Source organism: Carlito syrichta, unplaced genomic scaffold, assembly GCF_000164805.1.
Source record: "Carlito syrichta isolate Samal-C Ts95f unplaced genomic scaffold, Tarsius_syrichta-2.0.1 Scaffold316346, whole genome shotgun sequence".
Taxonomy (NCBI): domain Eukaryota; kingdom Metazoa; phylum Chordata; class Mammalia; order Primates; family Tarsiidae; genus Carlito; species Carlito syrichta.
The window spans coordinates 2,121,493-2,147,575 of NW_007260442.1; the positions used below are offsets into that span (position 1 = coordinate 2,121,493).

The window sequence follows — 26,083 nt, forward strand, 5'->3', positions numbered from 1 at the left end:
CCTTCCAAGTAGCCAGAATTACAGGCATGCGCTACCATGCCCGGTTGATTTTTTGATTTATTGTAGAAATGAGGTCTCACTGCCCAGGCGGGTCTCAAACCCGTGGGCTCAGGCAATCCACTCACCTCAGCCTCCCAAAGGCATGGGATTACAGGCTGAGCCACTGAGCCCGGCTGGTAAATTATTTTTAACGTTGAAATATGAAAGCCCTGAAACATCAAAATACAAGTACACAACACTAATCGCAACAAAATAATGACCAACTTGTAATTTTTACCAACTATATAAATCAATAACAACATCGCACAGTTGATACCAGATAACAATTTCAACTTCTCTCTCCTTGCCTCACTATTCATTTTCAAGCAAAATATAATAACACATGCGTATGACAACGTTGCAGCATCCAGAAACAGAATTTGCAAAGACATAAATCTGCATCAGCGGCAACCAGGAAGAGAATTTGAAAGGATGTAAATTCATGTCAGCAATCACAAATGAGTAAAAATTCTTCTCCTTTTTCCTACTATATATCTGTGTGAGGCAGAATCTTCTTATGTTTCAATCAAAACAATATATCAAAGCAGACTGAATACAGAAGCAGGTGACTACACAAGTGTCTTCTATTAAGCCAAACTTTAAAGAAATTTGAAAATATGTAAAACAATGCCACTCTTTTAGCTAAATGTATTTTGTGTGTGTGTGTGTGTGTTGGAGTCTCACTCTGTCACCTAGACTGGAGTGCAGTGGCCGCTCCCGGCCACCGCAGCCTCAACCTGCTGGGCTCTGGCGATCCTTCCGCCTCAGCCTTCCAAGTAGCTGAACTACAAGCGTGCGCTACCACACCCGGCTCATTTTTGATTTATTGTGGAGATGAGGTCTTGCCCAGTTGCCCAGGCGGGTCTTAAACCCGCGGGATCAGGCAATCCACTCACCTCAGCCTCCCAAAGGCTCGGGATTACAGGCTGAGCCACCAAGCCCGGCTGAGCTAAATGTATTTTTAAATGGTTATTCTTTATAAAAATATTTGCTTGTGATAATTTATGATACGTTTATTACTGTTACTTTTAAATGAATGAGTAAATAAATAAATACTAAGTATAAAGGAGTCATCAGACCAAAAACTTTGAGAACTATTGTAACCTCTGGTAAGTAGAACCGGCTTAACCTACTTTTTACAGATGAATAAATAGGTTTTGCAAAGTTAAGTAACTTGCTCAAGATTCCCAGAGCACAATGACTGACTACACATGAGAAACACCTGGGAGCTTTTAATAATACCCATTAAGTGTTCTGGAATGAGGAGCAAGCATTTCTTTTTAAGGTCCCAGGTGATTCTCATGTGTAGACTGGGTTACAGAACCACTTTCCATTAGGTTACGAGTCTCCCAAACATCAATCTGATGAATACATCTACAAAATATATTTTCTTTTATATTTAGACTACATAATTGTAGGTTCTGAATTCACAAAAACTAAAAAAAAAAAAAAAAAAAAAAAATTCTACTGGATTTTATTTTACTTACAGGATTCTTGCTTTGCCACTCAACAGGACAGTTGTAATCTTGCATGATCCAGGGATGGTTCAATAGATTTTTCACAGAAATCCGTTTCTTTGGGTCCACCTAGTGGCCATTAAGAAGTAGCTAGAGATTAACATTTCAAATAGAAAACACATAACATCTTTCTTCCTGAGAACTCAAATGCATCATAACAGATGTAAACTTTATCATCGCAAAAATGCTGTTGAGGACCTTAAAATGGCCTTGGAATAAATTCTTTAAAAAAAGGCAATAGAGGCAAGAAAACGACAGCAACCAACATAAGCTTAGAAGATAAATGTTTAACAAACATGAACTTCATTGGTATGGACATTATTCATGAAGTTCAGTCAATCTATTGTATGATGTAATAGTCTTTTGCTGGAAAACCTATTCATGGGAAATATTCACCAATTTAATATTCAAGCAGCCACAATGCAGGGCATTCATACTGAATATGCAATCTCTACTTCCAATGAGCTTACAATCACACAGAACAAGTTGAAAAGCACACCTTTCCTTTCCATTTGTAATTTTCAAATGTGAGGAGAGAAAAATTAATCAACAAAGATTAAGTTTTTTGGAGTCTAGAAGAAAGAGTGAGGCGTTTTCAATCTCATTATGGAGATTTGGTGGTCTGGCCCTACTTAATCAAGGTGGGTGAGCCTGAGGTAAATTTTGAATAAAAGGTGGAGATGACTTAATAGATGGAAAGACTGGAAAATATTCTGAATACATAATTTAAAAAATACTGTACTAATAAGGTACTTATATTTTTCAAAGTGCTTCCCATCAATCTCATTTTATCCTCATAATGCTACATTGCAATGAGGCCAGACTCAGAACCCCTATTTTATAGGTGATTGCCTACTGGTCAGCAGGGTGGATACCTAGACTTCAGCACTCCTATCTTCAACCCTGAGGCTCATTCCAGTAAATCAGTGGCTCTCAAGGTGTGGTCCCAATACCAGCAGCATCAGCAGCATCTGGGAACTCATTAGAAACAAATGTTTAGCCCTGCCCAAGACCTACTGAATCAAACTCTCTGGGGGTGGGGCCCAGCAATGGGTGTTTTAACAAGCCCATTTGGTAACTCTGATGCCTGCTAAAGTTTGAGAACCTTGAGAACCAGTGCATGATCACAGGGCCCATTCAATAGTACATCAACTCATTTAAGCATTTATTCAGTATCTACTATATGCCAAATGTACAAGAAAATAAAAGAGAGTGGAGCAAGAGCTGGTTAGGGAAAACAGACAATGCTCAAGAAAAAAATAAGATAAACCACAGCCGCAAAGAAGTCCACACACACAAAAAATTGGGTTTCCACATAAATAAGAAAGGTCCTAATAGAGGATATTTGCAAGGTACATATGATGAATAAAATTTTTTCAAGTTAACAGATAATGGAAAATGTAGGAGCACCAAAGATATCTTAAAAGTTGGATCAAACAATTGCAATGAACCCCTATTATTTAAAAACAAATAATAAAGTTTACCTGTAGCATTTGATGAAGAAGCAGAACGCTACTGGGAGAGAGCCACTTAGGAACATCATATTTTCCTCTCTAAAAAATTTTTAAAAAGTAAAAATAAAACATTTAGGAGATTTAGTTTCAATCACCCTTGACACTCCCAAGCTTGATGACTTCACCCACTTAAGACTTGGTAAACATTATTAATTTTTAAAAATCAATTTCTTGCCTTAAAGAACAAAATCCAGTAAATCAAATACTAATATCACCTCTAAATTATCCATATATATGAGAGAAAGGCTTGGGAACGGAGCATGTGACAGTAGAAAATATAAATGTTATAGGGCTTTGGAATCTGTAGTATGATTAGATGGACAGCAAGTATACATTTATGATCTCAGAGAAATTATTAGCTGACAAAACGAAGCAGCAAAAAAACATTTTGGTGGAAGAACAAAGGCTATGGTTAAAAACAGGACACATATCATCCACAAGGCAGAATTCATAATATTTGGGGGAAATGATAAAAACCACTTTCTAAGGCAAGTATCTTTTTCAGGACTGGAAGAGACTCAGGAGACAAATATTTACAACTTAGTATACTCAGAAATTATGGTCACCAAGTTATCAACCAAAGGTTAGACCAAGGACTTGCTAAACACTAATACATGACAGAATGAATACTTCTTACATAACCTGTCACACACTCCCTCTTCCCCAATTCAAAGGAAATGACACAATAATTTCTCACAGCAGAGAACACATTGATTAATGATGCTAACAGGTTAATTATCTGAGAAACTTGATTCAACTATAATTCACATATGCACAATTAATTCCACCCAGATTAGATGCAAATACAAAAACAAAAGAGCACTTAAAGTATGGGTGATTATGTTAAGAAACCTTTCTAGACATGACAGCAAAGCCTAAACATGTAACAAACAACAAAACACCACTAACAAAGTTAACTGTCAACAAATTGGGGGGGAGAGGCGGTACTTTTCTACCTAAATGACAAAAGAACCGATACTGTTTTTGTTTTTATTTTTGGAGACAGGGTCTCACTCTGATGCCTAGGCTGCAGTGTAGTGGCACAATCCCAGCTCACTGCAGCCTCCTACCTCAGCCTCCCTAGTAGTTGGGACTATCGGTATGTGCCACCATGTCCAGCTAATTTTTTTATCTTTTTTTTTGGTAGAGATCAGGTCTCACTTTGTTGCCCAGGCTGGTGCTCAACTCCTCAAGTAACCCTCGTGCCTCAGCCTCCCAAAGTGCTGAAATTACAGGCATGAGGCACTGTAACTGGCCAGATTACAATTCTTCATCACATGAAAAGCTCTTACAAATCATTAAGATGTTACCACTGGCCAAGTACGGTGGCTCAAGCCTGTAATCCCAGCACTTCAGGAGGTCGTGGCAAGAAGATTGCCTGAGCTCAGGGTTTAAGACCAGCCTGGGCAACTCGGTGAGACTTCATCTCTACAATACATTAAAAAAAAAAAAAAAAGCCAGGCATGGTGGTGTGTGCTTATAGTTCCAGCTATTTGGAAGGCTGAAGTGGAAGGATCACCTGAGCACAGCAAGTTGAGCTACAGCAGCTGTGAGCATACCATTGCACGCCAGCCTGGGCAACAGAGTGAGTCCCTGACTTAAAAAAAAAAAAAAAAGATATCACCACCACTACTACCAAACCCATTCTTCCCACATTTCTCCCCATCTCGGTAAATAGGATCTGCATTCTACCGGTTGCTCAGGCCAAAAACCTTGGAGTCATTTCAAAGTCCTCTTTCTCATACCCCCACATCCAATTCATCAGCATCTACTGGCTCTATGTTGAAAATATATCCAGAATCTTTTTTTTTTTGAGGTGGAGTCTCACTCAGGCTGGAGTGCAGTGGCATGCTCAAGGCCACCTCACCTTGACTTGCTGGGCTCAGGCAATCCTTCCACCTCAGCCTTCCAAGTAGCCAAACTACAGGCGCACGCCACCATACCCGGCTAATTTTTTTTATTTATCATAGAGACGAGACCTCACCAAGTTGCCCAGCCTGGTCTCGAACTCCTGAGCTCAGACAGTCTTCTTGTCTCCGCCTATCAAAGTACTGGGATTACAGGCGTGAGCCATCTTACCTGGTCAGAATCTCTTGTCACTAACTCCACCACCACAAGTTTCATCCAAGCCACAACCATCTCTCATCAGGCATATTGCAATAGGCTCCTAAGTGGTCTTCCAGATTCTACCACTGTCTCCCAAAGTCTAGTCTCCACTCACTACCACGAATGCTCTTTTAAAACAACAAGTCAAGTTATGACAATTTACCAGTCAAAACTCTCCAATGGCTTCCCATCGTACACAGAATGAAATCCAAATTCCTTATCCTGGTTCTAAGTCCCTACCTGGTCTCTATCCTCTCATCTATCTCACTCCTTGCTACATCTCAAACTCACTCCTAACTCTCCCACATCACTCACCAAACTACATCACATGAGAAACAGTCATACCTTATGATCTCTGCACTCACTGTTCTCTCTGCCTATAATGTGTTCCCCAGATGTCAACAGAGATTGTGCTCTAATCTTCTCCAGATCTCCATGTAAATACCAGTGGCATCATGAGGCCTCCCTGGACCACCTTCATAACACAGCACCCCCCACTATCCTTCTCTACCTTTCTTCTACACCGAATCCTTCTTACAGTCCTTATCGCTACTTGTTATACTATATTTTATTTATTTATTTACTTTCTTCCTCATCATCACTTCCAAATTAAAGCTCCAGGCCAGATGCGGTTGCTCATGCCTATAATCCCAACACTTTGGGAGGCAGAGGTGAGAGGACTGCCTGAGTCAGGGATTCAAGACCAGCCTAGGTAACTTGGCGAGACCTGATCTCTACAATAATCAAAAATTAGCTGGGCATGGTGGTGCGTGCCTGTAGTTCCAGTTACTTGGAAGGCTGAGGTGGAAGAATAGCCTGAGCCCAGCAGGTTGACACTATGGTGGCTGGGAGCTCTCCAGTCTGGGCAACAGAGTGAGACTCCAACTCAAAAACAAACAAACAAACAAAAAAAACAAATATAAGCTCCTTAATCAAAGGGATTTTGTTACTTTGTTCACCTAGAATGGCCCTAGCATACAAAAGGTGCTCAATTAACATATGTGAAAGAAATGAAGGAATGGGATAAAAAGCATGCATTCCAAAAGAAAGTGGGCAAATGTTCACAAGCAATTCTCCCAAAAAATTTTTAAATGGCCAATAAACACAAAAATATGTTCAACTAATCTAGCAATAAAAATTAATTTAGGCCAGGCTCAGTGGTTCATACTTGTAATCCCAGCACTTTGGGAGGCCAAAGCAGGAGGATTGCTTGAGCCCAGGAGTTTGAGACAAACCTGGGCAACATAAGCCGTTGTCTCTACAAAAAATTTTAAAAATTAGCCTGGTATGGTGGTGCATGCCTGTAGTCCCAGCTGCTGAGGAGGTTGAGGCAGGAGGATCACCTGAGCCAAGGAGCTCAGGCTGTGGTGAGCAATGATTGTGCCACTGCACTCCGGCCTGGGCAAAACAGTGAGACCCCAACTTAAAAAAAGTTAACAATTAAAAAAATAATAATTTAAACAAAAATATGATACTACCTGTTGTCTAGCAAACTGACAACCTTAAAAAAAATTATCCAGCATCAGTAAGAGTTCAGGGACAAGAGTTTTTATATATACAACTAGAAAGTATAAACCTTTCTAAAGAGTAAATTTGGAAATATTTATTAAAAGCATTCAAAATTGCCTCTCCTTGATCCAGAAACTTCACTTCTAGCAATTTATTTTATTTTATTTATTTATTTATTTTTGAGTTGGAGTCTCACTCTGTCACCCACACTGGAGTGCAGTAGCCGCTCCCGGCCACCGCAGCCTCGACCTGCTGGGCTCCAGCGATCCTTCTACCTCAGCCTTTCAAGTAGCTGGAATACAGCAGGCGCTACCATGTCCCACTCATTTTGATTTATTGTAGAGATGAGGTCTCGCCAAGTTGCCCAGGCGGGTCTCGAACCCGCGGGCTCAGGCAATCCACTCACCTCGGCCTCCCAGAGTGCTGGGATTACAGGCTGAGCCACCGAGCCCAGTCGTAGCAATTTATTCCAAGCAAATAATTTGGCATACAAAAATGTATGAATGGTAACATTTATAACAGAATTGTTTATGATACAATTGGCAAACTCCAGAGGGTCTCCAAACCTAATGAAAGAAGACAAAATGCAAGGAATTCTGTGTTAGAAATAAGAGTCCACCGGGTTCAGTGGCTCAGCCTGTAATCCTGCACCTTTGGGAGGCTGAAGTGAGTGGATTGCCTGAGCCCACGGGTTCAAGACCTGCCTGGGCAGGCGAGACCTCATCTCTACAATAAATCAAAAAAAATTAGCCAGGCGTGGTAGTGCACGCGTGTAGTTCCAGCTACTTGGAAGGCTGAGGCGGAAGGATCACTGGAACCCAGCAGGTCGAGGCTGTGGTGGCCGGGAGCGGCCACTGCACTCCAGTCTGGGCGACAGAGTGAGACTTCAACTCAAAAAAAAAAAAGAGTCTAAGGAGACACACACACACACAACACAGCTGTAACTGAATGAGGCTAAAAGGGTGGAAGCAGATTGGTGAAGAAGTCATTGACTAGCACCAGTGGGCGTCTCTGCTCTTATGAACTTCCTAGGAATTCTAATTCTTCAGAAATAAGTCCAGCTTAAGGGTGAAGGGGGATGTGCATAGGTATGAGTCGCTCTGAGTCCCAAGACATTATGGCTGGATTTTGATTATGCTAAGGAAGTAATCAAAATTAGCCAGGAGTGGTAGTGGCACGTGCCTATAGCCCCAGCTATTCGGGAGGCTGAGGTGGAAGGATCACCTGAGCCCAAGGAGGTCAAGGAATTAAAAGTTCAAAGAAGTACTGTCAACCAATGAACCTAAAAAGAAAAGGTATCAATGTCTGTGCAATAAGTGTAGACAGACTGACCTACAAGTATTTTCCAGGAAGGATAATAGTTTTCATTTTACAAATGACATTTAATATTACTTTTATTCCCTTTATCTAAAGTACATAATATTGCCAAGAGAGCCCATTCTTATTTATACCTTGCCAGGGGACCTCAAAAGAGTCAAAAAGTGGGGAAAAAAAAAAAATTCTGGATTATAATGATGAAGCCTCAAATTCATTTCTTCCTATTATACCTCATCTAGCACCACTGAATCCCAACCCGGAGGCTCAGTGTTGCTTGGGCTCCAAGCCTATTCCTGAGAAAGAGGGATTTTGGATGCTTTGACCAACTCTCTGGGACTCAGCAGTAAGTCACAGAGGCTGCATGACTGGCCTGGATCTAATTGGTTCCACTCTCATCTGAGCTTTCTTTTCCTTATTCCTGAGATCAAGGCTTCTTGTGATTCCAATCCTGGGGACCTGTCTCAAACATTTTAACTTGCTATTGCCAGGCTCCCATAAAGAGTGCAGAACAGCTTGGAACAATGACCCTCCTACCTGCTGCTGATCAAATGCTCATGACCTGTCTGCATCTCTGATCACAACCTGCTCCTCGAGCATTCTGTCGTGCTTCACTCCCTGATCAGAAACTCCCTGTACTCTGAATGGTCTTCCCTTGTGCTGACTGTTCACAGGGCCATTTGCTGCTTACTCTGGATACCATCTGTACTGGATTGAATAGCATCCCGCCAACTGTGCAAGAATAAATTTGTTGTTTTAAACCACCACTCTGTAGTGCTTTGTTACAGTAACTCTGGGAGACTCATACACATCTATAAGGCATTAGTTTTCTCACAGTACCTCTCTCTCACAAGCATCTGCCCACCTCGAGGACAAGTCTGGTTCTAGCCCTTTCTGGTCTGCTCCAAAAAAAAGTAACAAGCCCATAACAGACTTATCATAATAAAAGAGATATTGTGCCTTTAAATTCAGAAACTGCCATCTAAAACGAAAGCACTCTTAACTAGGAGTACGCCACAGAAACCAAAAGTAAAAATAAATACTCAAACCAAAGTACTACATAGAGCCCCACCAGACTGATTCCAAGTTCCTCTTTTCTTCTTATCACCCCATTTTGAATTCGTAAAGTATCTTTTAATAGATCCCTGTGCTTTGCTATAAGCTAGCACCATGGAAGCCATCCTATCCAGAAAGAGGCAGAGAAAACAAGTGAATGAGAAGTGTGGTGTTTGGCACATTGGAACAGCAGTGGATTGGAGCCATACGTTATGTTTGAATCCCAGTTCTGCCTCTTACTGGCTCCATGAGCTTGTACAAATTATTCAGTCTCTTTAGCCCTGCTTCTAAGGGGGCATGCTCTGAAAACAAATTGCCTTGGTTCAAACCCAGAATCTACCACTTATTTGTTGTGTGACCTAGTACAAGCTATTTAGCCTTGCTGTGCCTGATTCTTCATCTATGAAAAGACATAACTGCCTGATGTGGCACTTCATGTCTATAATCCCAGAACTTTGGAAGGCAGAGGTGAGAGAACCGCCTGAGCCCATGGGTTTGAAACCAGCCTAGGCAACTTGATGAGATCTCGTCTCTACAATAAATTTACAAAATTAGCTGGGCATGGTGGTACATGCCTGCAGCCCCAGCTACTTGGGAGGCTGAGGAGGAGGATCCCCTGAGGCCAGCTGATTGAGGCTGCGGTGGCTGTGATTGTGCCATTGCGCTCCAGCCTACGTAACACAGGGAGACTTCAGCTCAAAAAAAGAAAATAGTACCTACTACATAGAACTGTTGGTTGGAGTCAATGATTTAATATATATAAAGCACTTAGCAAAGTGCCAGGGACACAGTGAGAACTCGATAAATGTTAGTTTTTATCACTGCAGCTGCCACCACCACCACCGCTATTGTTACTATCTGTAAAGCAATTGATGCCACTTATAAGATTATAAAAGGAATAAAAGAGAATGTATGTGAAAGCACTCAGCACAATGTCTTGCACATAAGAGACACTACATGCTTACTGAATCTGAAATAAATAGCAAAGGGAAATAGGAATATGTAAAACATTAGTGGACCAGAGGTGGGCTGACCAAAAGCCATGTATTCCCAAGTGCTAAATTCTCAGTACAGTAAGAAAGGCTAAAGCCTTTCTGAGGAATGTCATATGCCTTCCTGTGGGAGATCTGCCACACTGGGGTGACCTCAGAATCTCACAATTGTCTGATAAGGTACACATCATCTAGCCAAGTCCTGTTTACAACACCTCCCGAAATGCACCCGCCCACTTTCCCTGTATGGCTGGAACGCTTCTGTAAAGTATCATCCACAAGCAAGTCATAAGGACTGTGACTCATTACCGTGCCCTGACATTCTCAGCTTTACTCTCTGCACTGAAATGCCGACAGAAATGGAGTCCAGAGCTGAGTTCTGCCGCCAGGCTTAACCTGACCTCTTACTTGTACAAAGTACTTTAAAATGCACAAAACAATTGTACATATATTTCACCCTGTGCAGTAAGCAAGGATTATTATTAACCACATTATACGCATGGAGAAACCAAATCTCAGCCAGGAAGATTAAGTACTTGTTCAATATTATAAGGCATTGGCTCTCAACTGGAGATGATTTGTCTGGCAGAGGACATCTTGCAGTATTTGGAGACATGTTTGATTATCACAACTTGGGAATTACTACTAGCATCCAGTGGGTAAACACCATGCTGCTAAGCTTCCTACAGTGCATAAGACAGCCCCAACAACAAAGAATTACAATTAAAATAATAATAATAATGATGATGTCAAATGGTGCTAATGTTGAAAAACTTTGTTATGGAGCAAAAAAGGGTCAGAGATAGTGCCAGAAAAGAGATATAATATTTACTTATTCTTCTGTACTGTGTTAGAAGGTCCAAGGAATCTTATAAGTACACAGAGAAAAGCTACTTATTTAAATATTAAAAATATGTATTCAAAGACCAAACAGAAAAGTCCTCCAGAGGAACAATTTTCTGGGGAAGAGTATCTCCACAAAAGGCCTTGTGTCCACCAGGGCTGTGCCCCTTAATCCTTCTTTCTGCTCATTCTTTAAAGAATTATTGTTTGTTTATGTAAGGAAAAATTACCCAGCAAATGAGAGCAAGAAATGGATGGCAACGAGAAAAATCCAAGTGGGAGGGGAGAGAAAAGATCTGTGGGCTAAGCAAGATAATCCTGGGAATTCTCGTGGCTTGAAATTGTTCTTTTTTTCACATGGTTCTAAGAAAGGCAAGCGTTCTCTTCAATACACAATCATAACACTGTAGTCAACTCTATAACTGCAAGACTATAATCTCATAAAGAGACAATGAGCTCATTTTCTTGCTCATTTTCTTTAAAATTATAAATTGTAATTGTTAGAGAGTAATTTTACTTTCAATCTACTCAACTTTCACTTACTAAATTATTTATACTACCCTAATATTTGTATACCAGAACTGGAGTACAGTCATGCTTGTCTTTGAATGCAGTGATGGCAAATGAATATAGGTGATATTAATAAGATTAATACTCAATCTATTAGTAATCATGCTGGAAATTGCAGTTGAGCATTTTGGTTAAAATAGTCAACAAATGCAAAAGATAAATGAAGTCTGCCTCTTAAACAAGAATTACATACAGTGTGTCAAATATTGCTGGGTTTTTCAATCAAACCAAGAACTGAGGAAAGTGTTATTCCCAAGTGAGGAATTTTAGAACATTCTAGGCAAAGATACATACTGCATGCAAGTGATACGACACCTTAATTAGATTCAACCAGCAGACTGTATTACACTGCGACTCGGAACAATAGTTCTGAGCCAAGATTACAATAAATTTCAAAATCTATAATGTGTGAAATTAAATTCCACAATAATGCATAAAAGTCCTAATTTGAATCAATTTTCAACTCGCAAATACATGAAAAACTAAAAAATGAAATTCAGAGCAGGAGAAACAAAGAATATACAGTATTAGTAAATAATATTAATTAGGAAGGCCAAATCTCTGCTGAACAAGAGTTAGACATTTCCTACCATATTCACTCCACTGCAAAGATATTTGATTTTCCAAAAATATCAGAACTTGGATCTAACAACTACTATTAGGATGTAACATTTTTATATTATCTTAAGGTAAGTTCCCTCCCTCAAAGGATTAATCCAGGATCCACTAGTGCATTCAAATAAATAAAAGTAGAAAACAATGAAATTCATATGTTGGTACATTCACCTTTTATTAATGAAATATATTAATAATTAATAGCATTTATTCCATGGCTGCCACATGAATGTGAACCTACAATAACAAGTGAAGACAAATAGCATAGAGGTTTAAGGTCCAGATAGGTAAAAATACAGCAAAGCTTAGGGTCAATTTTAGGAACACATGGACACAATGAAGTTCAAATTAAGCAGGGTATTAACAGTCACTTATTCTATCTTTGTAGATAAGACTACAAAACCTTGGTTAAATGTATCTGATACAGAATAAAAATCAATACTCAGAACACTTAAGAATGATCCTGTTATATTCCATTTTTAAATCCACAACTTAAAGATATTTAAGAAACATGCAAATGACACAAAACTGGCAAGGACAGCTGCTATTACATGAGTGCAGAATCAATATCCAAAATTTCAACAGAAAAATGCCAGGCTGAAGCAAGAATTGAATGCAAATAAACAGAAGTCAAAGGACTTGGACTTGGAAAGGATCTTAGAAATAATACTACTAATGAAGGAAACAAGGATCGGCAAGTGCCCTTCTGGGGTAACACATGAAGTGAGTGGAAAAGCTGTTATACAATAATACTTACTATGAATTAGGAGAATTAACCTGTAGCCTTGGCAAATCTGAAAAGATGGGATATTTGGGAACGTTCCCAAGTTAATGGGTACATTAAAAAGCTTGCGCTGGAGATCACTTCTCTTCTAGGTATCTGTGATCTCAGGAGACTAGCAACTACAGAGCAGAGAAGCAATATTTCATGGTGGTTATGAGCATGGGTTCCAGGATTGACTACCTGGGTTCAAATCCCAGCTCTGCAACTCATTAGCTATAAGACCCTAAATAAGTTAAGGTTTCTGCCCTTAGTCTCCTCATCTGACAACAATAGCAAGTACTTCACTTAGAGCAGAGCCTGGCAAATAAAAGCTCGTGAATGTTAAGTATTATTTTTGTTAAAACAGAATGAGAATATGCATTTTTCTTTTTTCTAGCAGCCATGTGCAAGGGTCACAAAGATATGCAACATACACACTTCAGAAAGCTCTATCCCCTTGGAGAAGAAAAAAGAAAGTAGGGGAAAAAAGCAGAAAAAAAAAAATCAACAATTCAGATGCTCTAGGCAGAAGAGATTTCAGCACAACTCAAACACAAAACTCTTTCTGTACCCAGAGGCACCTGCCCTACTTTCATATCAGTTTTGGGGCTTCAAAACTCACTAAAAACTTCATCATGCTACTTTTTAAAGGATCAACATTGGCAAATCAAATTCAATAGCAATGTTTTAATCCTTTATAGAGAATATTTTTTATGTGCTACTTGGGTAATTAAAAATTAACTTTTTAGGGTAGGACACAGTGGCTCAAGCCTATAATCCTGGCATTTTGGGAAGCCAAGGAAAGATCATTGCCTGAGCCTAGGAGTTTGAGACCAGCCTGGGCAACTTAGCAAGACCTCACCTCTACAAAAAAAAGAATTAGCCGGGTGTAGGAGCATGTGTCTGTAGTCCCAGTTACTCAGGAGACTTCCACCCGAGACCAGGAGATCAAGGCTGCGGCAAGCCATGATCATGCCACTGTACTCCAGTCGGGGAGATAGAGTGGGACCCAGACTCAATAAGATATATAAAAATAAGATTTTTAAATTAACTTTTAAAAATTATATATACACACAAAATAAAAGAAATTTTACAATGAAATGCTATGCAGTCATTTAAAAAAATACTGAGGCCAGCTTCGGTGCCTCAGCCTATAATCCTAGCACTTTGGGATGCCAAGGCGAGAGGATTGCCCGAGCCTGCAGGGTCGAGACCAGCCTGGGCAACTTGGCAAGACTTCGTCTCTAAATACATCAAAAACTAGTCGGGCATGGTAGCATGCGCCTCTCGTTCTGACTACTTGGAAGGCTGAAGTGGAAGGATCGCCAGAGCTCAGCAGGTTGACGCTGGGGTGGCCATAAGCGTGCCACTGGACTCCAGCCTGGGCAACAGAGTGAGACTCTGACTCAAAAAAAAAAAGGAAAATCTGCATATACTGCTATGTACCAATATGAAAAAATTCTGAAGAATATATTCTGAACAGATAATTCCTGCAATGTATAGAAGAAATTTCTAAATAGTTGCCTCTGTGGAAGAAAAGAGAGAGCTGGGTGGGAAGAGGTCTTTTTTTTTGGAGTCAAAGTCTTATTCTGTCACCCAGGTTGGAGTGCAATGGCACATTCACGGCCACCACAGCCTCGACCTTCTAGGCTCAGGCAATCCTTCTGCCTCAGTGTTCCAAGTAGCTGGAACCACAGGCGCACACCACCACACCCAGCTAATTTTTATATTTTATTGTAGAGATGAGGTGTCACCAAGTTGCCCAGGCTGGTCTTGAATCCCTGGACTCCTGCAATCCCCTCACCTCCACTTCCTAAAGTGCTGGGATTACAGGTGTGACCCACCACGCCCAGCCAGGAATAGGTTTTTTTTACTATATGCTCTTTAGTATTGTTTTAACATTTTTTTTTTCAGTTGGAGTTTCACTCTATTGCCCAGGCTGGAGTGCAGTGGCAAGCTCACAGTCAACCCAGTGTCGACCTGCTGGACTCAGGCGACCCTTCCATCTCAGCCTTCCAAGTAGCCGGAACTATAGGCACGGCGCTACCACACCCAGCTAATTTTCTGATTTATTGTAGAGATGAGGTCTCACCAAGTTGCCCAGGCTGTTCTCAAATCCATGGGCTCAGGCAATCCCCTCACTTCGGCCTCCAAAAATGCTGGGATTACAGGCTTAAGCCACCATGCCTGGCCTGTTTTTTGTTTTGTTTTTTGTTTTGTTTTTGCCTGGCCTGTTTTAACTTTCTGCCATACATACTTTGTTGTTGTTTTGTAAAGACGAGGTCTTCCTATATTGCCCAGGCTGGTCTCAAATCCCTGGGCTCAAGTAATCCTCTTACCTCAGTTTCCCAAAGTGCTGAGATTATAGGCATAAGCCACAGTGCCTGGCCCATACTTTTTCATTTTATTAAAAACGATTAACTGAATGCCAGTTTTCTGCTTAATAAACTACAAGCCCGGGCTTTTCAGGCCAATGTTCGAGGAAAGGAGCAGGCGGGCCTTAGAGGGAGGGTCATTCTTCTAAAGATTACCACTATACTGGGGCTCAGCAAGCTTCTTCTATAAAGGAATATAGTAAATATTTTTTATCTTGCAGGTCATACAACTTCTTTCACTACTATTCAACTCAATGATGTGAGAAAGTAGTTATGACAATATGTAAACAAACAGGTATGGTAGTGAAAGAAGTTGTACTTTTCTTAAGCAAATGGGTAACAGACCAGACTTGGCCCACAGGTCATAGTTTTCCAAACCCTGCCCTATAATACCAACTGATGAAAACTGATGGGGTTTTAACCAACCTTACCTTGCTTTTACCTCCAGAAAGAAGTTAAGCTGCAATACAGACTCCTTGCTATTTACACACCCAAAGGAATGTCTCATTACTCAAGAGTCAGGGCTGGTAGGAATGATTTCATGACAGATAAGCTAGTCCTTTCCAAAAGGATAAGACAAGATATGCCCCCACCTACCTACCCCTTCTGTTTAACTTGCCCCTAAAGTCTGGATATTGCTTGAAAAAGCTGAACGCATGCCCTGCTAAGCATTTTTTTTTTTTTTTAATTTTTTGAGTTGGAATCTCACTCTGTCGCCCAGACTGGAGTGCAGTGGACGCTCTCGGTCACCGCAGCCTCGACCTGCTGGGTTTCGGCGATCCTTCCGCCTCAGCCTTCCGAGTAGCCGGAATTACAGGCACGCCCAGCTGATTTTTTGATTTATTGTAGAGATGAGGTCTCGCTGCCCAGGTGGGTCTCGAACCCATGGGCTCAGGCAATCCACTCACCTCAGCCTCCCAAATGCGCGGGATTACAGGCTGAGCCACGGAGCTCCTGATATGTAAATTATATCATTTTAACACTGTAAATCAAAACTATAGTCTTATATAATCCTCACTCTAAAGAAGGCATATAATTATTCCATAATCAAAGTTTATAAGTTTAAAGTTTATAATCCATATAGGAACTCATTTTGTTTTACTGGCATATATCCAAGAGACATACAGAAGTTAGACTGCTCGAAGGCATACATCCTTATTGAGTTTTTGTATGGTCAAGGTGAGTATTCAAAACTTTAGCTGCATAAAATAATTACCCTTTATGGCTTTTTTTTGAGTTGGGGGTCTTACTCTGTCACCCAGGCTAGAGTGTAGTGGCACAAACACGGCTTACTGTATTCTCAATCTCCCAGGCTCAGTCAATCCTTGTACCTCAGCCTCCCACCCCTTGTACCTCCACCACCCCTGGCTAATTTTTTGATTTTTTTTTATAGCGACAAGGTCTCACTGTGTTGCTCAGGCTGGTCTCGAATTCTGGGCTCAACTGATCCTCCCACCTCGGCCACCCAAACTGCTGGGATTATAGGCATGAGTCACTGTGGCCGGCTATAGCATAATATTTTAACTGCAGCCCCCAAATGCTCATAACCAAGAAGGCAAGAATTGTCAGAAGGCTTAATGTTCACAGAAGAATGTCAATCCTAGCTCCAGTTATACCAATAGTCCCTCTTGTTCGTATTCAGCATCAGAGAATACCCATAACTTCAAGTAATTTCCAGGGAGAATCCCTAATTTACTGACATTCAATAACTTGGCTGAGAGAGATTATACTTAAGAAAGGACTGCCTAAAGAATATGTAGAGTTAACCATTCACTCTTCTTGATTGATGATCTTCAAAGCTGGGGCATGTGCACCCCAGGGGATATGCAAGATGATACACTGGGGTATGGAAAGAACATATTAGGACTTCTATTTATACTCATTTTCTATCTAAAAAATAAGACAGAAATTAACCTCTGTAGTTATTTAGTATATGGATCGGCACTGGTACCCTCACTTGCCCTTATATAGCCTTCAGTATGAGGTACCCTTAAGGAAGAATGGAAGTGATTCATTCTTCCTATGAGTGTCAAAGTGAAGTGACACATGACAGAAGACAGTGATACCATCTTTCACCACTCTGTGCTTTATACGAGCCCAGTTAAATGGATTTACAGATTATAGCATCTGGTTTAGCTAAACTAAATCCTCTTAAATAGCCAAGTGACTCAAGACTCTTGCAAAGAAACCAGGAATTAAAATAAGACTATGAATACAAGCAAAAGCAAACAATAATGGAGCTGACATCTCTACTCTGAGTGCAACCCAATCAGTCAAAACACAAGGATAAAAAAAGACATAAGATCTAACAAGTTGTCTGTAAAACTTAAAATTAGCAAGACTATGTAAAATAAGGACTTATATACACTACTGCTAACAACGAACCTCAAATCTTAAATATATATGGCTTTACTGCCATCACAATTAGATCTTTAAAAAGCAGAATCCAGCAGGGCTCGGTGGCTCAGCTTGTAATCCTGCGCTTCGGGAGGCTGAGGTGAGTTCGAGACCTGCCTGGGCAACTTGGCAAGACCTCATTTCTACAATAAATAAAAAAATTAGCCGGGCATGGTAGTGTGCGCCTGTAGTTCCAGCTATTTGGAAGGCTGAAGCGGAAGGATCACCGGAGCCCAGCAGGTCGAGGCTGCGGTGGTTGGAAGCATGCCACTGCACTCCAATCTGGGCGACAGAGTGAGACTCCAAATCAAAAAAAAAAAAAAAAAAAAATCCAAACTAAAACAAATCTCTATAATTTTTTAGAGATGTTTAAAGTCAAGAAATCACACCCAAGCAAATTTCAGATCAAATATTAAACATTAAAAAAAACATAAAAATACTCAAAGAAAACATGGGAATTTAAAAAAATAATCTAAGTCGAAAAGCCTTTCCAAATATGACAATAGAGGATTGATAAATTTGACTAAATAAAAATTTAAAATTCCTGCATAGCAAAAAAACAATAAATATTAAATGTAAATACTAAAAAAGGTGATACACTGTACTGGTGGAGGTATGAAGAAACAGGAATTAGCACACAATTAGCAGTAATTGCATAAATTAACAGAATTTCACTGGGAAGCAATCTGGCACTATCTGCCAAAACTGCTAATTCAAATGCCCTTTGATTCAGCAACCTTTCTTCTCGGAATTTTCTTACAGATATATTCACAATGTGCAAAATGATCAATCACTTGAATGTCCATTAACTTAGGACCAGTTAAATGACAGTACATGCACACACCGCAATTCAATGCCGTCATTAAAAAGAATGAAGAGGCTCTGAGCTGGATATGAAGTGGTATGATTTCTAAGACATACTGTTAAGGGAAGAAAACAAGATGCAAAATGGTGTTTATGATATGCTGCCATCTGTGTAAAAAAACTGGGAAGGGGGTAGCATAAAGAGATAAATATATGACTTCTTACATATGCATAGACTAGTCTCTGAAAAAAAAAACATAAAAATCCGATAACAACCGGCTGGGCTTGGTGGCTCAGCCTGTAATCCCAGCACTATGGAAGGCCGAGGCAAGTGGATTGCCTGAGCCTGCAGGTTCAAGACCCACCTGGGCAACTTGGCGAAACCTCATCTCTACAATAAACCAAAAATTAGGCGGGTGTGGTAGTGTGCACCTGTAGTTCCGGCTACTTGGAAGGCTGAGGCGGAAGGATCGCCAGAGCCCAGCAGGTCGAGGCTGCGATGGCCAGGAGTGTGCCACTGCACTCCATTCTGGGCGACAGAGTGAGACTCCAACTCAAAAGAAAAAAATCTGATAACATGGTAACACTGCCCCTGGGAATGGATTATTTGACTGGGTAAATAAACAACCTTATGCCAATAAATTTGAAAACTCAAGACAAAATGGACACATTCTTTATGTCCAAAATGGAATTCCTGACCATCCTGCCCTACTAGGAATTTTCCCTGTTGCAGCTGATGGCAGTGCCAACCTTCTAGTTGTTCAGGTTACTTGCCTCATCCAACCCATCTGCAAATCATATTAGCTACACCTTCAAAAGACATCCAGACTGTTCTATATCCTAACTATGGTAGTGGTTACATAAATCTATACATGTGTTAAAATTCATAGATCTGTATATCCAAAGGTCAATTTTACATTGCTAATATAAAAATCATTTTTTAAAAACACCCAGAAAATATCCACTGCTCACCACCTCCACTACCACCTCTTATGTAAATCACTACAGTATTCTAATCAGTCACCCTGGTTCTCCTCTCTGCTCACCACATTCTAGTGCCACACAGCAGCCAGTGTGATACTGCTAAAAATGAACCCGAATCATGTCACTCCTCTGCTTAAAACCTACCAGTGCTCCCCGCTTCAATGAAAGAAAATGCTGAAGTCCTTTTGACAGCCTAGGAAGCCCAAAGCAATTAATCTCGTTTCTGAACTTTCTTTCTTTTTTTTGTGTGTGTTGGAGTCTCACTCTGTAGCCCAGACTAGAGTGCAGTGGCACGGTCCTGGCCACTGCATCCCGGAGCTGCTGGGCTCTGGCGATCCTTCCGCCTCAGCCTTCCAAGTAGCTGGTACTACTGACGCACACTACCACGCCCGAGTGATTTTTGATTTATTGTAGAGATGAGGTCTCACCAAGTTGCCCAGGCGGGTCTCAACCCGTGGGCTCAGGCAATCCACTCACCTCAGACTCCCAAAGCGCAGGATTACAGGTTGAGCCACCGAGCTCGGCTATTGTTTCTGAACTTTCATTCCTGCAACTCCCCTTATCTACTCCACTTCGGTAGCACTAGTCCTCTTGCCCTCCAAGGATTGCACCAAGCATGCTTCTACCTCTAGGCCTGTGCTCTAGCTGTTCTCTCTGCCTAAAGCATTCTTCTCCTAGATATCCACTTGACAAACTCCCTCACCTCCTTCAAGTTTTTCTCAGATCTCACCTCCATCAAGTTTACTCAGACCACCGTATTTAAAATTTAATAACACAACCTATCCTCCCTTTCCTCTACAAACCCCCATCTGTGCTCCTGATTCCTCTTTATTCTGCTCATTTTTTTTCTAAAGCAAGTATCCTCTTTTAGTAAAATGTACTTATTATGTTATTGTCTTTTTCGATCCCCACCACTGAGAATATAAACTCCATGAGGGATGGGGGTGATCTTTCATCTCTTCTTTTTCATAGATATACCTCATGCATCTAGAAAGTGCCTGGCACAGAATAGGTGTACAGTAAATATTTAGCTACTCCCTAAGTGGAAAAAAAATCACTGCATCACTTAATAAACTAACAAATAAACAAATACATGGTTGTCTTTCTGATTATGGAACATGTGAACAGAGGCATGAAAGAAGGGAGGGAGCAAAGTATCTACCTGGAAGAGAAAACCATCTCAGGTGAAAGAAAAAGCAAGTACACATCCCCTGAGGCAGGTACATTCTTGGCATGTTCAAGAAACAAGGAAAAATAAGAAACGAACAACAAGGAGGACGAAGTGAGTGGAGCAAAGAAGTGAGGAGGAGGAGAGTAGGTGATGAGGGCAATGAGGTTACGGAAGGCCATATCACACAGGTGAAGCCCAAGCCCACAGGGCAAACGCAGGCTTTACTTGAGTCATATTGGAAAAGCCACTGGAGAGTTTAAAAATGTTATGATCTGACTCACAAGTTATTTTAAACCTTTCCATAAAGAAGACACAGGTGGAGATTCACTTACAAGCACATCCCATAAAACATCCAAGGAACAAATAATTGCAATCTTAAATTCTTCCCCCCCAAGAGTAAAATAATGCTCCCCCAATTAACACAAACCATGAAAACAAAACCGAAAGACAATTTCCAAAAAAGTACATATTAATTTTTGAACAAATTTTAAGTACTGGGCAAAATATTGGCAAACTGAATTTAGAAACAGCTACATTTATTGAGCATTATTCAAAATACTTCTCATGGATTAAACTATTTAATCCTCATAACAACTTTATGTTGTTAAATACTATCATTCTACCCATTTTACAGACTAAGAAACTAAGACAAACAGACTCTAAGTAATCTGCCAAAGTTCACAGATAGGAAGTAAAGATTCTGGAGATCTTGGATTTTAAAAACATCAGTGAGATTCTGATTTAATTGTTCTGGGGGTTAGAAGTAATACTTTTTAAAGTGCCCCAAGTGATTCTAATGTGTAGTCAGGGTTATGAACTCTAAAACCATTAGCTAAGTCTTCTCCCACCCTAAGAGACTACTTGGACATAGCCAAAGCAGGAAATGTTTTACTGAAAATTTAAATATGAAATAGGAAATAGAGATTAGAAAAGATGATTTACAAGATCTTTTTCAACCATGAAATTCTAGACTTCTAGAAGGTATAAGATTCTATGCCATTCCAGCCAGTACATTCAATTCTAGTTCACTTTGGAGACATTTGTCAGCTTATTTTTTTGGCATGGAATTTCCAAAACAATAATAGGGCAAAATATCTTGGTATCTTATAATATAAGGTGAGAATCCCTCATCCAAAACTCTAGGGACCAGAAGTGTTTCAGATTTTGGATTTTTTTCGGATTATGGAATATTTATATTATATATTTACCAGTTGAGCATCTGAAATCTGAAAATCCAAAATGTTCCAGTGAGTGTTTCCTTTGCACATCATGTGAGCATTTAAAAAGTGTTAGATTTTGAAGCATTTCAAAATTCAGATTTCCAGATTAGGGATACTCAACCTGTAATAGAATAAAATTATTCCTTCAGAATAAGAAACACAGCTCTACTTTACAGAAAAGCCTAGCAAAAAGAGGGAAGAATTCAAGAAGCCAACCAAGTATTTTTTTTAAAGCATAACTAGAAAAATGTTCCTGAGCTGCCCAAAGACCATTTCTGTTGATTAAACCTGAAGCCACAAGGCAATCCTAACACTACTTCCCTCTGTATCCTGCTGTTGACACAGTGGGGTGTGGCTCTACATAGTCGGGAGCTACTGCCAAAGTCAGCAAGCAAGAGTCAAAGCATCAGTTGCTATCCCGCAAAGCTTAGAGGAGGCTGAAGAAGAAATGGGAGGAAATGCAGCTGTCTTGGCTACACCAGTAGGCTCCAGGAGGCCGACCTCCAGCACACTGCCCCACTTCTCTCTCTCTCCCAGGAAGAAGCATGAGCACACATAGCTCCCTACTGCAGTGTTAAGAGCTACTGCTAGCCGGGCTCAGTGGCTCAGCCTGTAATCCCGCCCCTTCGGGAGGCTGAGGTGAGTGGATTGCCTGAGCCCGCGGGTTCGAGACCCGCCTGGGCAACTTGGCAAGACCTCATCTCTACAATAAATCAAAAATGAGCCGGCCGTGGTAGCGCGCGCCTGTAGTTCCAGCTACTTGGAAGACTGAGGCGGAAGGACCCCTGGAGCCCAGCAGGTGGAGGCTGAAGTGGCCGGGAACGGCCACTGCACTCCAGTCTGGGTGACAGAGTGAGACTCCAACACAAAAAAAAAAAGAGCTACTGCTAAAACTACTTTTCTTTGACCTTGCAGAATTACAGCTCCTTGGCCTTCAAGGAGTTGGAACTACTGCAATTCCATCTCTTCCCAAAACCATTCTCTACAGCTTGGAATCAGTTGAATATGACAGCTCAAAACTGTAATCCCAGTACTTTGGGAGGCTAAGGCAAGAGGATCACTTGAGTCCAGGAGTTCAAGACCAGCCTGGGCAACATAGTAAGACCTTGTCTCTATAATTTAAAAAAAAACTAAACGAAGTTTGGAAATCAATTTTAAAGAGCTTTCCAGGGAAAAAAACTACTAAGTCAAATAAACAAAAATTAAAGACTGAACTCAGTGCCCATAGATCTGGTGTTCTACAGGGCAAGCAACAAGCCTAGTGAGACTATCACTTTCAACCCTGTGTGCTATTTCCCAGAAATAGGAGTTGATTTTGGTAGTCTCCCCACATAATGGTGTCAGAGACCCAACAGTCCAGAACATAAAATTTCTGACTGCTCCTCCCCATGTCTCTCCCCTCTTTATGTCTTTGTTCATACCGTCCCTGTGCTACCAAGAATGCTCTTGCCCACATCCTTTTCTGAAGTACTTCCACCCTTCTTTTAAAGCCCTGCTCAAATCTCACTTCCTCTAAGATGTCCTCCCAGATTCCACCTCCACTCCTACATTAACCTCATTTATACTTTGGTATAAATATGGCATTTATAATATGGCATTTCTCACCCTTGGCCTTTTTAGATACCCTTACAGCTGTCTCCAACAAGAAATCAGACAAGAAATCAAGTTTCATAGATCTTTATCCATGCCTTTCAGTATCTTATACAAAACAAAAATTGGAAATATTTGTTAAACGGAATTGGATTAGAGCAGCATTCAGAGCTGCTCTGCTGGTCTGACCTTGATTTGTAGTGGGACACAACATGATGCTCTTTCAAACGATTTTCCCACCTCAACCTTCCAAAGTACTAGAATTACAGGCATGAGCCACTATCATGCCTGGCCTTTTGTTAGCTTGCTTGAAATAATAACTTTTAAAATAATTTTACTATTTTCCTTGCCATACATGATTTTTCTTATTTTTTAACTGAATATAATTTACATACCAACTATAAAATTCATAATTTTAAAGTGTGGATTTTAATATATTCACAAAGCTCTGCAAACATCACCACTATCTAATTCCAGAATGCTTTCATCATCCCAACCTCCAATGCACAAGCAAAAACTAATCTACATTCTGTTTCTGATATATATAATTTTAACAAAGCTTACGGTAGATAATCTTAACTGTGGTTTTACTTACCTTAAAGCCAACTTTTTAACCTTTCAAAACCAGAAAAGGGGAGTTTCTTATGTTACCATAACTCAATAGGAAAACGTGATTTAACACAGCTGCTTGCTAAGGTTATCATTTCAGGATACAAAACAAAAGCTCTTACCAGGAAAATCATCTTACATATTACCTCAGTTTAGGGGCAGCCTAAAATACAGAATACTTACTGTTTGTTTTTGTTTTGTTAATCTTTTTATTTCTTTTTTTTTTTTTGAGTTGGAGTCTCACTCTGTCACTCAGACTGGAGTGCAATGGCATGCTCCTGGCCACTGCAGCCTCTACCTGCTGGGCTCTGGCAATCCTTCTGCCTCAGCCTTCCAAGTAGCTGGAACCACAGGCGCGCACTACCACGTCTGGCTAATTTTTTATTTATTGTAGAGATGAGGTCTCGCCAGGTTGTCCAGGTGGGTCTCGAACCTGTGGGCTCAGGCAATCCACTTGCCTTGGCCTCCCAAGGTGATGGGATTACAAGCTGAGCTACTGAGCCCAGCCTTGTTAAGCTTTTTACGAAAGAGGTATGATATAATTATAGAAGTGCACATATTATAAGAATACACTTTGATAACTTTTCAAAAACTGAATGCAGTATTCCTCCTTATCAGCGGGTGATATATTCCCAGGCCCCCAGTAGATGCCTGAAACCACAGATAGTACCAAACCCTATATATTATGTTTTTTCCTATACATACATAACTATGATAAAGTTTAATTTATAAATTAGGCACAAGAAAAGATTAACAACAAAAACTGATAATAAAATAGAACAATTATAACAAAAAATTGTAATAAATGTTATGTGAATGTGGTCTTTCTCTCTCTCCCTCAAAGTACTTTATTGCACTATACTCACCATTTTCAGACCACAGTTGACTATGGGTAACTGAAACCTCAGAACATGAAGCCACAGATAAGGGGGAACTACTGTATACAAGTGTACCCAGCACTCAGATCAACAAACCCCTCCACTCCCCTCTTAACTACCACCAAAGAATAACTATTATCTTGACTTCTAACCACATAGATTACTTTTGTCTGCTTTTGTGCTTTATAAATGGAATCATACAGTATGCAGTACAGGAAATTTACACTGAAATTCTAGGCCTTGTAATACTCACCATAATCTTCTTGTATAAAGCCATGACATTATCATCATCAAATGGTAGAAATCCACACATAAGTACATACAAGAGTATGCCCATGCTCCAAACATCTGCCTGAAGGGGAGAAAAAAAATCACTCAAACAGAAAATCAGAACATATTTCAGAATGGCAGAGCACAAGAGAATCACAGAATCTTCACAAAGCTGGAAAGGGGCTTCAACTTGTTTTTTCTACAGTTAGAAACTTGAAACCCAGAAAAGACACCTTGCACAAAGTCACCCAGTCAATGGCAGTCACCCAGGAAGGCCTTCCAACTTCCAGTTCAGTGCACTCTCCAGTTGGACTCTAACACTTAATAGAAAATAATTTCCAGTTGGCTGGGCTGAATTGGACAAGGTAAGAAGATGAGGCCAGGACTCTAATTCTGAAAGACAATTCTGCAGCACTACTAAATGTTTAGGTTACATATGAGGATTATGTAAACAAGCGTAACGATGTCAAAACAAGTCTTAAAATGTATTGATAGTCTGCAAATATGACTAAGCTGCACTGTAAAATCCTCTCTACGTACAGAAACTTTAATAAAGTTCAATGATTGACTCTTTAAATATAGAAGCTAGAAATTAGCCTGCCAGCACAAATAGTCTTACAAATCTCAAAATCCCAGAAAAGAGCTTAACCTTTACATGGGCTATTCATGTGTCCCAAAAGTCCTAAGCAGTAACTATTGCAAGCAGTATTTGGCTTTAGTCAATAATGACACCGCCCTCATTTGAGCCTTAGAAAAATTTTAAGAGATAAAAAAGATAGCACTAAAAAAAAAAAAAGAAAAAAAGAAAAAGAAAGTTAAAATAACATGAGCAGCATAATGCATCTAGGTAGTACCTATACTAGGTAACCCAAATCTAACTCCTAGTCCTGTCTATCAAATCTCTTCAAACTATTAGGACTCTACTATGATGCTTCAAGTGAACAATT

General features: G+C 40.3%; 1 protein-coding gene across 4 annotated transcripts in view; it reads right to left on the bottom strand.

Moving 5' to 3' along the window:
- MELK (maternal embryonic leucine zipper kinase) overlaps positions 1-26,083 on the bottom strand; it is an 86,963-nt gene that overhangs the window by 39,356 nt on the left and 21,524 nt on the right. For all 4 annotated transcript variants that reach the window (XM_008074162.2, XM_008074167.1, XM_008074169.2 and 1 more), the window contains 3 exons: positions 25,120-25,218; positions 3,041-3,109; positions 1,527-1,625 (listed from right to left, as the gene is read on the bottom strand). In XM_008074162.2, coding sequence (XP_008072353.1) covers positions 1,527-1,625; positions 3,041-3,109; positions 25,120-25,218 — 267 coding nt within the window. The remainder of the gene's footprint in view (positions 1-1,526; positions 1,626-3,040; positions 3,110-25,119; positions 25,219-26,083) is intronic.